Source organism: Papio anubis, chromosome 1, assembly GCF_008728515.1.
Source record: "Papio anubis isolate 15944 chromosome 1, Panubis1.0, whole genome shotgun sequence".
Classification (NCBI taxonomy): Eukaryota; Metazoa; Chordata; class Mammalia; order Primates; family Cercopithecidae; genus Papio; species Papio anubis.
In genome coordinates, this window is record NC_044976.1 from 5,240,475 (window position 1) to 5,257,565 (window position 17,091).

General features: G+C 50.9%; 1 protein-coding gene across 3 annotated transcripts in view; it reads right to left on the minus strand.

Annotated features, from left to right (window-relative positions):
• Positions 1 to 16,143, minus strand: part of ACOT7 (acyl-CoA thioesterase 7) — a 135,221-nt gene extending 119,078 nt beyond the window's left edge. Inside the window, exon 1 of one of the 3 annotated variants that reach the window (XR_635607.2) lies at positions 7,157 to 7,483. Coding sequence is in view for 2 of the 3 variants with exons in the window: in XM_003891033.2 (XP_003891082.1) it covers positions 7,157 to 7,329 (173 nt within the window). In the remaining variant the exon portion in view is untranslated. Of the gene's footprint in view, positions 1 to 7,156; positions 7,484 to 15,638 lie in introns of those variants that run through there. The other 2 variants (XM_003891032.3, XM_003891033.2) reach the window with 2 other exon arrangements.
• Between the last annotated feature and the right edge of the window lie 948 nt (positions 16,144 to 17,091).

Here is a 17,091-nt window from a genome sequence, read left to right on the forward strand (position 1 = left end):
CCTATAAAAAGGTGTGTCCACACGTGCAAATGGAGCTGGACCCCTACCGCACATCACACATAACAATTAACTCAAGATAGGTCAAACACCTAAATGGTAAGAGCCAAAGCTATAAAACTCTTTGTTTTTTTTTGAGACAGGGTCTCACTGTGTTGCCCAGGCCGCAGTGCAGTGCTCTCGTCTCTAACTCACTTCACTGCAGCCTTGACTTCCCGGGCTCAAGCAATCCTCTCACCTCAGCCTCCCAAGTAGCTGGTACTACAGGCATGCACCACCACACCTGGCTAACTTTTTTAATTTGTAGAGATGGGGTCTTCCTATGTTGCCCAGGCTGGTCTTGAACTCCTGAGCTCAAGCAGTCTTCCCACCTCCACCTCCCAAAGTGCTGGGATTACAGATGTGAGCCACAGCATCTATCCTATTTTAAAGAAAATAGGCCAGGCGTGGTGGCCTGTAATCCCAGCAATTTGAGAGGCTGAGGTGGGCATATCACTTGAGGTCAGGAGTTTGAGACCAGCCTGGCCGACATGGTGAAACCCCGTCTCTACTAAAAATAGAAAAATTAGCCGGGTATGGTGGTGCATGCCTGTAGTCCCAGCTACTCAGGAGGCTGAGGCAGGAGAATCGCTTGAACCCAGGAGGCGAGGATTGCAGTGAGCCGAGATCACACCACTTTACTCCAGCCTGGGCAACAGAGCAAGACTCCATCTCACCAAAAAAAAAAAGAAAATATAGACTATATCTTTTTCGCTTGCATTTGGCAATGGCTTCTTAGACATGACAACAAAAGCACAAGGAACCAAAAAGAAAAAGAAATTGGACTTTACCACATTAAAGACTTTTGTTCTTCAAAAGAAACCATCAAAAGTAAAAAGACAGCCAGACACGGTGGCTCATGCCTGTGATCCCAGCACTTTGAGAGGCTGAGGTAGGTGGATTACTTGAGGTCAGGGGTTTGAGACCAGCCTGGCCAATGTGGTGAAACCCTGTCTCTGCTGGAAAAAAATACAAAAATAAGGCGGGTGTGGTGGTGTGCACCTGTAGTCCTAGCTCCTTGGGAAGTTGAGGCAGGGATATCACTTGAACCCAGGAGGCCGAGGTTGCAGTGAGCTGAGATCATGCCACTGCACTCTAGCCTGGGCGACACAGCGAAGAAAAAGTAAAAAGACAACCCAGTGAGTGGAAAAAATATTTGCAAATCACATCTGAAATAGTTAAACAATCATGAAAAAGAACAAAGCTGGAAGATTCACACTTTCTGATTTCAAAACTTACCACAAAGCTACAATAATCAAAACAGTATGGCATTAGCATAAAGACAGACATAAGAATCAATAGAACAGAGAGCCCAGAAATAAACTCAAATTATTAAATATATGGTCAAATGATCTATGTAACAAGGATATAAAGACCTTTCGGCCAGGTGTGGTGACTCACACCTATAATCCCAGCATGGTGGGAGGCCGAGGCAGGAGGATCACAAGGTCAGGAGTTCAAGACCAGTCTGACCAATGTGGTGAAACCCCGTCTCTACTAAAAATACAAAAATTAGCCAGGCATGGTGGCACGTGCCTGTAATCCCAGCTACTCAGGAGGCTGAGGCTTGAACCCAGGAGGTGGAGGTTGTAGTGAGCTGAGATCGTGCCACTGCATTCCAGCCTAGGCAACAGAGTGAGACCGTCTCAAAAAAAAAAAAAAAAAAAAGACCTTTCAATGGGGGAAAGACAATCTTTTCAACAAATGGTTGATATTCACATGCAAAAGAATGAGCTGCACCTTTACCTAAGAGCATATACCAAAACAAAACAAAACAAAACAAAACAAAATGTATCATAAGCCTAAAAGTAAAACCTAAAACTATAAAACTCTTAGAAGAAAACATAAGGCTAAAGCCTTACAACACTGGATTTGGCAATGATTTCTTGGCTATGACATCAAAGGCACAAGGAACAAAAGAAAATAGGCAGACAAATTGTATTTCATAAGAACTTTAAAATGTGTGCATCAACAGAAAATAACAGAGTATAAACATCCCACAGAATGGGAGAAATTATTTGCAAATCATATATCTGATAAGGGATTAATGTCCAGAATACATAGAGAACTCCTAAAATGCAACAATAAAAAAAAACAAGCATACTATTGCATGTATGTATCAAAATACCACATTATACTCATAAATACGTACAATTATTATGCGTCAAAAATAATAAAAGCAAAAATGGACACAGGGACTTTCTCAAACACCAAAAGCTATAGTCTTCAGTTTCAGGATACTGATGAAAATTTGAAAAATATATACATAGATACATAGATACACAAGTATATGTATATAACAGGCACATAATATACACTACACCTATACATGTCTATGTTCAAGTATATGAATAAATATACAAAGAGTTTAGCAATACATTTAATTTTCAGTTTAAAAAAAAATCTGATTCAAAAATGAGAAAAGAACTTGAGTAGGCATTTCTACAAACAAAAAATACAGTTGACAAACACATGAAAAGACGCTCAACATCACTAAACATTAGGGAAATGCAAAGCTAAACCACAATGAAACACCACTTCACATCCATTAGGATGGCTACTATCAAAAACAACAGAAAATAACGAGTATTGACAAAGATGCCAAGAAACCAGAACCCATGTACACTGTCGGTGGAAATGTAAAATGGCATAGCCGCTGTGGAAAACAGTATGGTCGTTTCTTGAAAGATTTAAAATAGAATTGCCATATGATCCAACAATTCCACTTCTGGGTATATATCCTAAAGAACTAAAAACGTGGTCTCTGCTGTGTTCATAGCAGCACTCTTCACAAGCTAAAATGTGGGATTAACCCAAGTGTCCATCCATAGATGATGGGATAAGCAAAATGTGGTCCATCCATGAAATGGAACATGATTCAGCCTTCAAAAGGAAGGGAAGGAGCCAGGTGCGGTGGCTCATGCCTGTAATCCCAGCACTCTGGGAGGCTGAGGCGGGCGGATCATAAGGTCAGGAGATTGAGACCATCCTGGCTAACACGGTGAAACCCTGTCTCTACCAAAAACACAAAAACAAACAATTAGCTGGGCGTGGTGGTGGGCGCCTGTAGTCCCAGCTACTCGGGAGACTGAGGCAGGAGAATGTCATGAACCCGGGAGGCGGAGCTTGCAGTGAGCCCAGATCGCGCCACTGCACTCCAGCCCGGGCGAAAGTGCAAAACTTCGCCGGCGCGGTGGCTCACGCCTGTAATCCCAGCATTTTGGGAGGCCAAGGCAGGCGAATCACGAGGTCAAGACCATCCTGGCCAACATCGGGAAAAATACAAAAATTAGCTGGGCGTGGTGGCAGGCGCCTGTGGTCCCAGCTACTAGGGAGACTGAGGCAGGGGAATGGCATGAACTCGGGAGGCGGAGCTTGCAATGAGCCCAGATCGCGCCACTGCACTCCAGCCCGCCGGGGCGAAAGTGCAAGACTTCACCGGCACGGTGGCTCACGCCTGTAATCCCAGCACTTTGGGAGGCCAAGGCAGGCGAATCACGAGGTCAAGACCATCCTGGCCAACATCGGGAAACCCCGTCTCTACTAAAAATACAAAAATTAGCTGGGCGTGGTGGCCGGGGTCTGTAGTCCCAGCCACTAGGGAGGCTGAGGCAGGGGAACGGCGTGAACCCGGGAGGCGGAGCTTACAGTGAGCCGAGATTGTGCCATTGCACTCCAGCCTGGGCGACAGAGGGAGACTCTCTCTCAAAAAAAAAAAAAAACAACAAAAAAAAAACTGAGCTGGACATTTAAAAATGATTAAAAATGAGCCTAGGAAACATAGTGAGACGTAGTGGGTGACAGAGCAAGAAAATATGGCTACAAATACATATATGGTAGCCAGGCGCTGTGACTCACACCTGTAATCCCAGCACTTTGGGAGACAGACCGAGATGGGCGGATCCCTTGAGCTCAGGAGTTTGAGACCAGCCTGGCCAACACCGCCAAACCGTGTCTCTACAAAAACTACAAAAATTACCCAGGTGTGGTGGCACGTGCCAGTAGTCGCAGCTACTCGGGTGTCTGAGGCAGGATGATCACTTGAGGTAGAGGCTCAGTGACTGAGACTGCACCACCACATGCGGTCCAGGAGACAGAGTAACACCCTGTCTCAATTTAAAAATCAAAACAAAACAAAAACTGCCATCTTAACGATATATATATATACACACACATATCGTTAAGATGGCAGTTTTTTTTTGGGGGGGACAGAGTTTCGCTCTTATCACCCATGCTGGAATGCAATGTCACAATCTTGGCTCACTGCAACCTCTGCCTCCAAGGTTCAAGCGATTTTCCTGCCTCAGCCTCCCGAGTAGCTGGGATTACAGGCGTGAGCCACCACGCCCAGCTAATTTTTTTCTTTTTCAGACGGAGTTTCGCTCTTGTTGCCCAGACTAGAGTGCAGTGGCGCAATCTCGGGCTCACTGCAACCTCCGCCTCTTGGGTTCAAGCAATTCTCCTGCCTCAGCCTCCCGAGCAGCTGGGATTACAGGCATGTGCCACCACACCCGGCTAATTTTTTTTTTTTTTTGTATTTTTAGTAGATGGGGTTTCTCCATGTTGGTCAGGCTGGTCATGAACTCCCAACCTCAGGTGATTCGCCCACCTCGGCCTCCCAAAGTGCTGCGATTGCAGGCATGAGCCACCGCACCCAGCTAATTTTTGTATTTTTAGTAGAGACAGGGTTTCACCATGTTGGCCAGGCTGGTCTCCAACTCCTGACCTCGGGTGATCCACCCACCTTGGCCTCCCAAAGTGGTGGGAATACAGGTGAGAGCCACCGTGCCCGGCTAAGACGGCAGATTTTTTTAATGGTAAATCATATATTATGTGTATTTTAACACAGTTTTTTGTTTGTTTGTTTGTTTTTGACAGACAAGGTCTTGATCTGTCACCCAGGTTGGATTGCAGTGGTGCAATCAGCTCACTGCAGCCTCAACTTCCTGGGTTCAAGCAATCTTCCTGCCTCAATCTCCTGAGTGGCTGAGACTACAGGCACACCCCACCCAGCCCACATCTGGCTATTTTTTTTCTTTTTTTTGAGACGGAGTCTCGCTCTGTTGTCCAGGCTGGAGTGCGGTGGCACGATCTCGGCTCACTGCAAGCTCCGCCTCCCGGGTTCACGCCATTCTCCTGCCTCAGCCTCCCGAGTAGTTGGGACTACAGGCACCCACCACCACGCCTGGCTAATTTTTTGTATTTTTAGTAGAGACAGGGTTTCACCATGTTAGCCAGGATGGTCTCGATCTCCTGACCTGGTGATCCACCCGCCTCAGCCTCCCAAAGTGCTGGGATTACAGGCGTGAGCCACTGCACCCGGCCAACATCTGGCTAAATAATTTTTTTTTTTTTTTTTGAGACGGAGTCTTGCTCTGTCGCCCAGGCTGGAGTGCAGTGGCGCGATCTTGGCTCACTGCAAGCCCCGCCTCCCGGGTTCACGCCATTCTCCTGCCTTAGCCTCCTGAGTAGCTGGGACTACAGGCGCCCGCCACCACGCCCGGCTAATTTTTTGTATTTTTTTAATTAGAGACGTAGTTTCACCGTGTCAGCCAGGATGGTCTCGATCTCCTGACCTCGTGATCCGCCCACCTCGGCTTCCTAAAGTGCTGGGATTACAGGCGTGAGCCACCGCGCTCAGCCCCAATTTTTTAATTTTTAGTAGAGATCAGGTCTTGCTATGTTACCCAGGCTGACAAATTTTTCGAATTGGAAATTGTTTTTAATTAAAAAATTATATCTGAGAAGGGACTTGCATCTAGAATATATAAGGAGCTCTCATCACTCAATAACAAAAAGACAGTTAAGCCAAATGGAAAATAGAGGAAAGACCTGACTAGACAATTCTCTAAAAATACACAGTGGTCAATAAGCACATGAAAAGAGGCTCAGTATCATCTTCTCTCATTAGGGAAATGCACATCAAAGCCACAGTGAGATACCACCGCACATCTACTAGCATGGCTAGAATTCAAAAGATGGGTAATAACAAGTGTTGACAAGGATATGGGGAAATTGAATCCTTTTTACACTGCTGGTGGGAATGTGAAATGGTGCAGCCACTTTGGAAACAGTCTGGTAATTCCTCAAGAGGATAACCACAAAATTACCATATGACCCAAAAATTCTATTCCTAGGTGAGCTGTTTTTACTCATGCTTTTAATAACAAACATGGGTGTCTCTTTCAACCCCACTTCTCCAACTCTCCAACACTAGGTGGGTGTCCTACAATTCAATTAAAGTCTGCCACTACCTTCTGCGGTGTAGGAAGGTAAGGCTGAAAGTGCTAACCCGCTAATCCTGCCTTGGTCTTTCTAGAGACCAGCTCCCATCCTGAAGCTATCTAGGGCCCCCAGCCACCAGTTCTCTCATTAGCATACTAGACACTCTTAGGACTACAGAGGTCCCAAGGGTTTGGGAGCTCCATGTCAGGAGAACAAAAAACCCTCCTATCACCCCTTTCAAAATTGATGGAGGTCATGGTCCCACAGCTCTGTGAACATAAAACTGAAATCTACTGCCTTGTACATGTTAGTGAATGAATTGTATGGCATATGAACTATAACCCAATAAAGCTGGCACAAAAGGGGCAGTATGTATGCCCACTTAACAGAGTTTCTGTAAAGTTTAGGAGAAATAAAGTACACAAAAGCCATCTGTAAGTAGCTCAACACTGCACTGTGAGGATCAGCCAATCGTGCAGGGACAGCTCCCTCTGGCCCCACACCAACCTTCTGGTCTAAAATCACAGCTCAACCTCCAGCCTAGGGACAAAGCAGGGCACGGATGCCTGCTGCCAGGTGTGAGCCAGCACAGCTGCTGGCTCGCAGGAGCCTTGATCTGCAGAGGCCCAGATTCCCACAGCCCAGGGTTGCCAGGTCACCTCCTGCAACAAATCCCAGGGGTTCCACTGGTCCCTAGGGGAGGAACATGCCAGGTCTCCACTGAGGACGGCCATTTAAGTGGACACCTTCAATCCAGCAAAACACACAGCTCATCCAAAACCCAGCCCTACTACCCTCCCCAAACTCCTCCAAGTTATGTGGCCCAAGGCCCTGGCTGCCCAGTCGGCCTCGCAAGCGGAACACCATGGGCACAAAATATTCCCAGTCATCCTACCTTCCAGTAATGCAGGCTCCAGAAGGTAGGACATCAGCCCTGGGGCCAACCACCTGGATGGGAGCGCAGCACCCTCTCCGGGGCCCCACACATCCCTGGCCAGCCACCAGCCTCCTGGAGGATGCCTGCCTCCCAAACTCACAGAGCCGGAGAGCCCTGGCAAGCAGCTTCATCCTGCGGCAAGTGGGCAAACTGTTTACCCAGTGCCAAGCATGATGCCTGGCAGAGCCCAAGCCTGTATCTGCCTGGCCGGCTTAGCAGTGAGCCAGTCTGATCCCTCCCTGATGGAAAGCACCAGGCTCCGGCTCCTCCTAGGACCGCCCCTCCCCCAGCAAGCCGCCTGCTCAGCTTCCGGAACTGGATCACAAAAGACCAGTGATGCCAAGGAATCCGTGACTCACAAACAGAGAGACAGGAGAGGGCCACCACCCCTCTGCAGGAGAGGATGAACTGGGTGGGGTCGCAAGCAACACTCATAAGGGTTCTCACCTCCAGGACCTTAAACCTTGCAACACTCAGGCTGGCCCTCAGGCAGGTAGAAGAAAGAGTTCCACCTGGTCTTGGCTCACAGGCACCAGGAGGGCTAGAAGGCTGTGGGGAAGCCGAGGAAGGCCAACACACCGCACAACACAGCAGGTGCCTGGCCCTCCTCTGACAGTGGCCCTCAAGCTCCAGGAGGGCTGAGGAAAATGCAGATTCCTGGGCCTACCCCTCCCTGACCTTCCCCACCCCTGGAGTTAGAGGCAGTAGCTCTGGAGTGGAGGCTCAGGAGCCTGGTTTTCCTTTTATTCTTCATTGCGGTAAACGTCAAATGCTTACAGGAGTAGAGGCAGGTGGGAGCAAACCCCCATGTCCCCATCAAGCAGCCCCAAAACAGTCAGCTCAGGGCACCTCTGGTCCCTGCTCCCACCTGTTCCCCATGCCAGGTTATTCTGTAGCAAATCCCGGACTTCCCAGTACAACATCATAAATACGTCAGCATTTCCTCTCAAAGACAAAAGCTCCTTGTAAAAAACCTAAAGGAGGGGCATGGTGACTCATGCCCATGCCCATAATTTCAGCACTTTGGGAGGCCAAGGTGGGAAGAGCACCTGAGCCCAGGAGTTCCAGACCCGCCTAGGCAACAAAGTGAGACCATGTCTCCGCAAAAAAACTTCTTTTAACATTAGCCAGGCACGGAGGCGTGCACTCATAGGCCCAGCTACTCGAGAGGCTGAGGTGGGAGAATCCCTTGAGCCCAGGAGGTTGGGGCTGTAGAGAACCATGATTGCACCACTGCACCACGTACGTTGCCTGGGCAACTAAGCGAGACCCTGCCTCAAATAAAAATAAAAACCACAAAACAAAAGTCCCATCTAAAATATCATCCAAATTCCTAATATCATTAAATAGTAAGTGACTTCAGTTCCTGTGCTAAATGAATTGAAATCTGCATTTGTGAACTTCATTCACAGAGAACCCAAGTCTTTGTTGACTGGTGAAGAGAAACTGTAGTGTGCAGGGAACAGGGTACTACAGGGCTACGGGGACACAGGAGTGAGGCCCAGCACTGAGCTCGATCCGGTTCCGTCTACGAAATTCTAGAAGAGGCACAGCAAGTGAGTGAAAGCAGATCTTTTTGCCAGGGGCCAACAGTAGGGGAATTTTGGGAGTTTGGAAATACTCGACATCACAACTGGGCCAGCCACTACTCAGTGCGCACACTCATCAAAACTCAGCAAACTGTACGTTTCAAATATTCTCGTATATGCATTCTAAATATACCTCAATAAAGTCGGTTTAAAAAAGCAAACTACAAAACAATTACCCTACCTTAAAAAAAAAAAAAGTAGTGATTCCTTAAAATCATTCATTATCAAGGGACTATTCAAGTTTCCCCATTATCTCCTCAAATCTGCATCTTGTTGACTCTCTGCTGAAGTTCTATTCACATGCAGAAAACCCCTATTTGTAACAGATTTCTCCAGTTACTCCCATGCAGGGGTCCAAGGATGGGGAGGCACAACATTGATCCCCGTCCACAGGAGGGCTCTGACAGTGAGAGGCCAAGGGGTGGGATGGCAAGACAGCCTACAGGGTCACACCCTGGTGCAGGCCCTACAGACCAGGTGGGTCACACAGGAGAAAGCCACTTCTGGTCTGACCAGAACTGGGGAGCCAGCCAGCTGCAGGTACCAATTCCAGGGCAATGCCAGGCTAACTGGCCCACTTACAGGGTGAGGCTGGACAAAGGCCTCCCCACGTGCAGGCTCTCTGGGCTACAAAGACTGCATCTTCACCCAGGGTCCCCACATCCCAGCAACAAGAGAGTCAGCCCTGTAAATCATTTTACGGAACGCTCCAGAATACAAGCTCTGATTGTGGCTTCTGTAAATTGGCTCTTTCTTCTTTTCTCTTTTTTTTTTTTTTTTTTTTTTGGCAGAGATGGTGTTTTAGCTCTTGTGCCCCAGACTTCTGAGTGCAATGGCACAATCTCGGCTCACTCACAACCTCTCCGCCTCCCCAAGTTCAAAGCGATTCTCCTGCCTCAGCCTTCCTAAGTAGCTGGAATTACAGGCACCCCGCCACCACACCCAGCTAATTTTTTGTATTTTTAGAGACAGGGTTTCATCATATTATTGTTGTGGAAGGTCTCTATCTCTTGACCTCATAGTCCACCCCTCTCGGCCTCCCAAAGTGCTGGAAGTTACAGAGTGATCTGTGCCTGGCCAGGTTCTTTCTTTTCATTAATTCCATTATAAAACCAAAGACTTGAACCGGCCTGGTGGCTCACCCTGTAATTCCAGCGCCAGCACTGAGGCGAGCAATCACTTAAGGTCAGGAGTTCGAGACCAGCCTGGCCAACTTTTGGTGAGAGAACTTTCCCGTCTCTACTAAAATACAAAGTAACTGAAGTGTGATGGTGGGCGCCTGCAGTCCCAGCCTCAGGAAGCTGAGGAGAGGGAAAAAGGAAGTGCTCGAACTAAGGGAGGCAGAAGGTACAGTGAGCTCAGGTCACTGCACTCCAGCCTGGGCTGACAGAGAATGAGACTCCATCAAAAAAAAAAAAAAAGGATAAAAGAGTGAAGGCCAGGGCCGGTGGCGGTGGCTCAACTGCCATCCCAGCTGGCACTTTGGGAGGCCGAGGCCAGACAGATCACGAGGTCAGGAGAGATCCAGGGAACCATCCTGGCTAACATGGTGAAACCCGTCTCACTAAAAATACCAAAAACTAGCAGGCTGAGGTGTGGCCCGAGCATGCCTGTAGTCCCAGCTACCAGGGAGGGCTGAGGCAGGAGGCCAGCATGAGCAGGAGGCCCGAGGAGCTTGCAGTGAGCCGGGGTCGTGCCGCCAGCCTAGGCGACAGAAACCAGACTCTGTCTCAAAAAATACAAAAAACTAGCGAGAGGTGGCCCGGGCGTCCTGTAGTCCCAGCTACTCGGGAGGCTAAGGCAGGAGAATAAGGCGTGAACCGGGAGGTGGAGCTTACAGTAGTGAGCTGAGATCCGGCCACTGCACTCCAGCCTGGGTGACAGAGCGAGACTCCGTCTCAAAAAAAGAATTAAAAAAAAAAAGGTAGAGCCCCTCTCTGTCTTTTCCCTTGGGGGAAATAATTCTAACCCCATAACATACTGAAATTCATAGCCACTCAACTACTGTTTATTGACCTGTCAGCTAGACCTCAGGCACTATTCTAGGCATTCATGGTAACACATGGTACAACACAATTCCTAATCTCAGGAAACTTCCTGGTAGATCTGCATCTAAGAGCACGGCAAGCAAAGAAAACACAAAAAAACCTTGTAGATTTCACACACATCTACCTATAAATAAAGCATGCCAAGTTATCTGCCTGCTGGGTGGTGTCCATGCCGAGGTCCCCCTCCATCAGCATGGTTATTCCAGAGCTGGCTACAGTCCCCAGAAAGCCTCAGAGCTTCCTTTAGGAACACCCTGCCCCCCATAGACCTACCAGTAAACTCAAATTTCTCTACATATTGCACTCCCCAAAAGATAGCCACCAGCCACAGGTGGCTACCCACCTGAATTTAAATTGATGCAATTAAAAATTCTGTTCCGTTCGTAACCAGCCTGACCCACATGGCGAAACCCCATCTCTACTGAAAAAATACAAAAACATTAGCTGGGCATGGTGGCAGGTGCGTGTAACCCCAGCTACTCAGGAGGCTGAGGCAGAAGAATCACTAGAACCCCGGAGGCGGAGGTTGCAGTGAGTCAAGATGGCATCTAGCCTGGGGGACAGGGCAAGACTCTGTCTCAAAAAAAAAACAAAACAAACAAACAAACAAAAGCCCTTATCCCTTCAACAGTGTCTGAACTGAGAAGGTGTGACCATTCTGTCTCTAAGATGGTGGGGATTTGGACGTCCTTGCCTCTGCTAGACTGTGACCCCTTAAGGCAGGGCCAAATTTTCCACATATCAGTTTCCCTCCTGGTGCTATGCTTCTTGGCAGTGTCCAGTGAAGTCTTGTTAAATTCATGGGCTTGGCTGTGCTAGGCCAGGAGGCTCCTCTTTCAACTCGGGGTGTCGGCTCAGATGTCCTTAAAGGGCTCCCCATCCTAGTACAGTCACTCTCCAGTGTCCTGCAGTTTCTGAGTCAAGCCCGTGTGACCACAGCCTTCTCTTCACAGGCCTACCCCTACCACCACTCCCACCTACTCCTTTGGCAGTCACGCTCTGCACCTGAGACTCACCTACTCACTCATGAGCAGGGGGCAGCCAGGCATCCTGCTCACCAGTCGTCTGGCCAAGGCAGCCACTTAGAAACAATATGCAACTGGCCAGGCATGGTGGCTCATGCCTGTAATCTCTGCACTTTGGGAGGCCGAGACGGGCAGATCACCTAAGGTCAGGAGTTCGAGACCAGCCTGGCCAACATGCTGAAACCTCATCTCTACTAAACATACAAAAATTAGCTGGGCATGGTGGTGCACACCTGTAGTCCCAGCTACTCGGGAGGCTAAGGCAGGAGAATCGCTTGAACTAAGGAGGCAGAGGTTGCAGTTAGCAGAGAGTGTGTCACCGCACTCCAGCAGCCTGGGTGACGGAGTGAGACTCCACCTCCAAAAAAAAAAAAAAAAAAAGAAAAAAAAAAAGAAACAATATGCAATTGGTTTACGGTGGGTAAGAAAAAGCACACACGGGCCAGGCACAGTGGCTCACACCTGTAATCCCAGCACTTTGGGAGGCCGAGGCGGGCGGATCACCTGAGGTCAGGAATTCAAGACCAGCCTGGCCAACATGGTGAAACCCCATCTCTACTAAAAATACAAAAATTAGCTGGGCATGGCGGTGCACACCTGTAGTCCCAGCTACTCGGGAGGCTAAGGCAGGAGAATCGCTTGAACTAAGGAGGCAGAGGTTGCAGTTAGCAGAGAGTGTGTCACCGCACTCCAGCAGCCTGGGTGACGGAGTGAGACTCCACCTCCAAAAAAAAAAAAAAAAAAAAAAAAAAAAAAAAGAAACAATATGCAATTGGTTTACGGTGGGTAAGAAAAAGCACACACAGGCCAGGCACAGTGGCTCACACCTGTAATCCCAGCACTTTGGGAGGCCGAGGCAGGCGGATCACCTGAGGTCAGGAATTCAAGACCAGCCTGGCCAACATGGTGAAAACCCATCTCTACTAAAAATACAAAAATTAGCCAGGCATGATGGCGGGCTCCTGTAGTCCCAGCTACTCGGGAGGCTAAGGCAGGAGAATCGCTTGAACTAAGGAGGCAGAGGTTGCAGTTAGCAGAGAGTGTGTCACCGCACTCCAGCAGCCTGGGTGACGGAGTGAGACTCCACCTCCAAAAAAAAAAAAAAAGAAAGAAAAGAAAAAAGAAACAATATGCAATTGGTTTACGGTGGGTAAGAAAAAGCACACACAGGCCAGGCACAGTGGCTCACACCTGTAATCCCAGCACTTTGGGAGGCCGAGGCAGGCGGATCACCTGAGGTCAGGAATTCAAGACCAGCCTGGCCAACATGGTGAAAACCCATCTCTACTAAAAATACAAAAATTAGCCAGGCATGATGGCGGGCTCCTGTAATCCCAGCAACTCAGGAGGCTGAGGTGGGAGAATCACTTGAACCCAGGAGGCGGAGGTTGCAGTGAGCTGAGATCGCGCCATTGCATTCCAGTCTGGGTGACAGAGTGAGACTGTCTCAAAAAAAAAAAAAAAAAAAAAAAAGCACACACTTACTGTATGGAAGTGTCTAAAGCTATACAAAAATCTAGTAACTAGGCTGGGAGCAGTGGCTCACACCTGTAATCCCAGCACTTTGAGAGGCTGAGGCGGGAGGATCACCTGAGGTCAGGAGTTCAAGACCAGCCTGGCCAACACGGTGAAACCCCATCTCCACTAAAAATACAAAAAGTAGCCAGGTATGGTGGCACACGCCTGTAGTCCCAGCTACTCAGGAGGCTGAGGCACAAGAACTTTTTCCAGCCGGGTGCGGTGGCTCACGTCTGTAATCCCAGTACTTTGGGATGCCAAGGCGGGCAGATCACGGATCACCTGAGGTCAGGAGTTCGAGACCAGCCTGGCCAACATAGAGAAACCCCGTCTCTACTAAAAACACAAAAATTAGCCAGGCGTGGTGGCACCTGCCTGTAGTCCCAGCTACTCTGGAGGCTGAGGCCCAAGAATCACTTGAACCCGGGACACGGGGGTTGCAGTGAGCTGAGATCGGGCCACCGCACTCCAGCCCAGGTGACAGAATGAGACCCTGTCTCAAAAAAACAAAAAATCTAGTAACTGTTAGAAGCTGGGTGAAAAAAAGACAACATGTATAAATTGGCTATTCATCATCCTGAAGAAGTAAATAAAAGGCCAGTCTTCCACGGGCAGATTTAAATCAAGGTTTCCTTTATTCAGGAGAGGGGTGGGAAGAACACTGGATCTGGAGTCAGAAGACTTGGGTAGGGGCTGTCCCTGGACCTCCTGGAGCAGGATGACCTTACACAGTTCCTCAACTCCCAAAACTGCCACCTCCTCCACACAGGTAGCGGAGGCAGTACTGACCATCAACCTCCCAGGGAAGTTGGGCAAAGCAAGTGGGATGAGACAGGTATAAGCTCTTTGCAAACCATGGAGCCCAAGGTTCCCAGCCAATACTCAGCAGAGCTGATGCAGGGACCTGATGCAGGCCATCTGTCTCCAGTTACTTCTTTTTTTTTTTTTTTTTTTTGCCCCTCTTTCCCCACCTCCGGAGTCAATGGGACCAGAACAGCCACAACGCCAAAGTCAAAGGGGCAGGGCTCCCCTCAAAGACGTTCCCTCTCTGGAAAAGTCAAAACCGACCTTGAGGTCAGGAGAGGCCCTGGACCAGGCCAGAAAAATGAGACTGAGAGTCAAGGAGCTTCGATGACCCAGGACTTGTTATATGCCCAGCCTTCCGGGAGATGTCAACATCTACAGGAAAGTAACTTGCTTCTATTGGACTTGGCTTGAGTCCAAGGTCAGTCTGTGATGCTTAAACCCCAAATGCAAGGAACCCACCACCAAAACAGAAAGCAGTTCTCACTCCTGGTAGTCCATCAAGCAGGACAGGACCCGTCACAGGCCACAGTGCCTGTGTGCAGTGGCTGAAAATCTAGACTCCTTGCCCTCGCTTAGCTCATGCACAAATGCCAGCCTGCTTCTGCTTCCGATTCCGCCGAAGGGAACTGCAGAGTAACCTTGAGGCTGCCCTCCCCACCTCCCATGGGAAATGAGCTTGTTCATGATCTTCAGCCTCCAGCTTCTCTGGGGGCTTGCATCTATCTACTCAGTAACTGCTGGAGGAAGGGGGGATGCCCTAGAAGGACAACCCTTTGCCTCTATTGTGTAAGATGCTTTCAGGCCCAACAGACCACTGATTCCCTTGGCTTGATAGTAAACTGTTAGAGGCAAACAGTGTTATCTGTTCTTCCTTTCAACACCTGCCCTCCCCCAAACCGAAGCAGTGCACTGAAGACGGTAGCTCTGCAACCTCCTCCCACAGGGGCACCCACCGAGGGGTTCACGCGGCTCTAGGCACCTCCCCTCCACCTCTGAGGGCTTTGGTTAGCGCAGCACAACCGCCGAGGTAACGATCCCGAATCCTCGAGGAGGCTAAGCAGGACCACGGGACTGAGGCTCCGGGATGCTCGGGCGAGGCCCGAGGCGGGGCGGCCCACGGGCGCCGGTCGCCGGGCTCTGGAGCTGTGCACTGACCTCCGCCCGCCCCATCCCTGCCTGGCTTTCTCGCCTAAACGACCCGTGGCGCGGCCGCCGCCCTGGAAATGCGGCCGGGAGGAGCCGGCGGGAGGCGGGCGGGGGTCGCGCGGCTTGTGCTGCATCGCTAGTCGCATCCTGGCCGCGGGCTGGCGGGGGTTCGGGGCGGCGGCGCAGGAGGCCGTGCGGGGAATCGGCGGGCGGGGGCGGCCTCGGCGGGTGGGGACCGAGCGGGACAGGCCGGGGGCGGTGACCGGCGCGCCTGGCCACTGCTGGCGCCGCGCGGGCCCTCTCTTACCGGCAGATCTGGATGGCGGACGGCGTCTCGACGTCTGGGCCCGACATGTTGGGGGCTGCGGAGGCGGATGCGGCGGGCGGCTGCAGAAGGGCGCAGGTGTCTGGCAGGCCCGGCGAGGAATGAATGAGCCCCGGCCGCGCCATAAAGGGGGAGGGCGGAGGTGGAGCGATGGGGCCGTCGAGGCGGGGCCTGCGCGCCGGGGGCGAATCGAACGCGGCCTCCCCGCGCCGACCCCGCCCCCGCGCCGGCCCCACCCCGAGCCCCGCCTCCCAGGCCGCCAAGGCTGCCGCGAGTTCGCGCGGGTGTACGATTCTGGCGGCGTGAGGGCCCAGGCGGGCGCCGCTTCCAGAAGGTTCGGTGGCGGTTGGGCCGCGCCGCTGGGGAGAAGGCCCGCGAGCCGCGGCAGCCGCGTCTGACCCGGTGGCAGTCCGGAGGGAAGCGTCCAGGGCGGCCCAAGTGGCGGAGCGGGGCGGACTTGGGCCCTCGCTCTCCGCTCGGCGGTAAATATTTGTGCTGGGCGTTCCCGGCCGCCCGCGCTGGCGATTCGCTGCTGCGCCCAGTGCCTGGGCGGCCGGATGAGGTCAGAGCGGAAGGCGCGGCCCGGGTGCCTGGCAGTCGGGCCCGATTCCCACCCCCGCCCCAACCCACCCCGGCTCCAATCGCCCGCATCATGGCTCTCGCTACGATCGGCCCTAAGAGAGAACGGAAGGCTGTTTCCTGGAAAGGAGCATTGGTGGCGGCTGCTGGGAAGCACACGGGCGCGCACACGGGGATCGGAACGGGCCTTTGGTGCCGCAGCACAAAGCGTCACGAGGTGGGGAGGAGGAAAGGCCCGCGCCTGTCTGCAGCTTTTACTGGGAGCGCGGAGCGCCAGCCTGGGGGTGCACGTGTTGCAGTGAGGAGCCCTGAAACATGCCGTGTTTTACTGCACACGATGTGCCCTTGAATGGAGTCCAGGCCAGTCGGGGTCACCAAAAAAAAATCCACCAAGAAAAACACCCAAGAGGAGAGAAGTGGTCACCCCCCACGTGCTGGAATGACAGTTTTTTACTTGCTAGGCAGTTTGACCTTTTTCGAATTTTCTGCAGTGCACATAGATTTGTACTTACATCTTTAAATTAAAACCCACGCAACTCCGGCTCCCCAGTGCAATTTGAACAACCCATTTACACTCAGCTAGGTAGCTCTGAAGGAACTGTGCCTCACCCCGGTCACCTTTGAGTTACCAGACCGTGGAGGCAGCCCACAGCATGATCTGTAGCTCGCAGGGGCAGTCCAAGTCAGAACTCTGTGATTTCAATACTTTTATAGTAAGAATTTCGTTTTTCTGTTTTCTTTTTTCGATATAGAGTCTCGTTCTGTCGCCCAGGCTGGAATGCAGTGGTATGATAGCTCACTGCAACCTCTGCCTTCCAGGTTCAAGCGATTCTCTTGCCTCAACGGTGCACCCCGA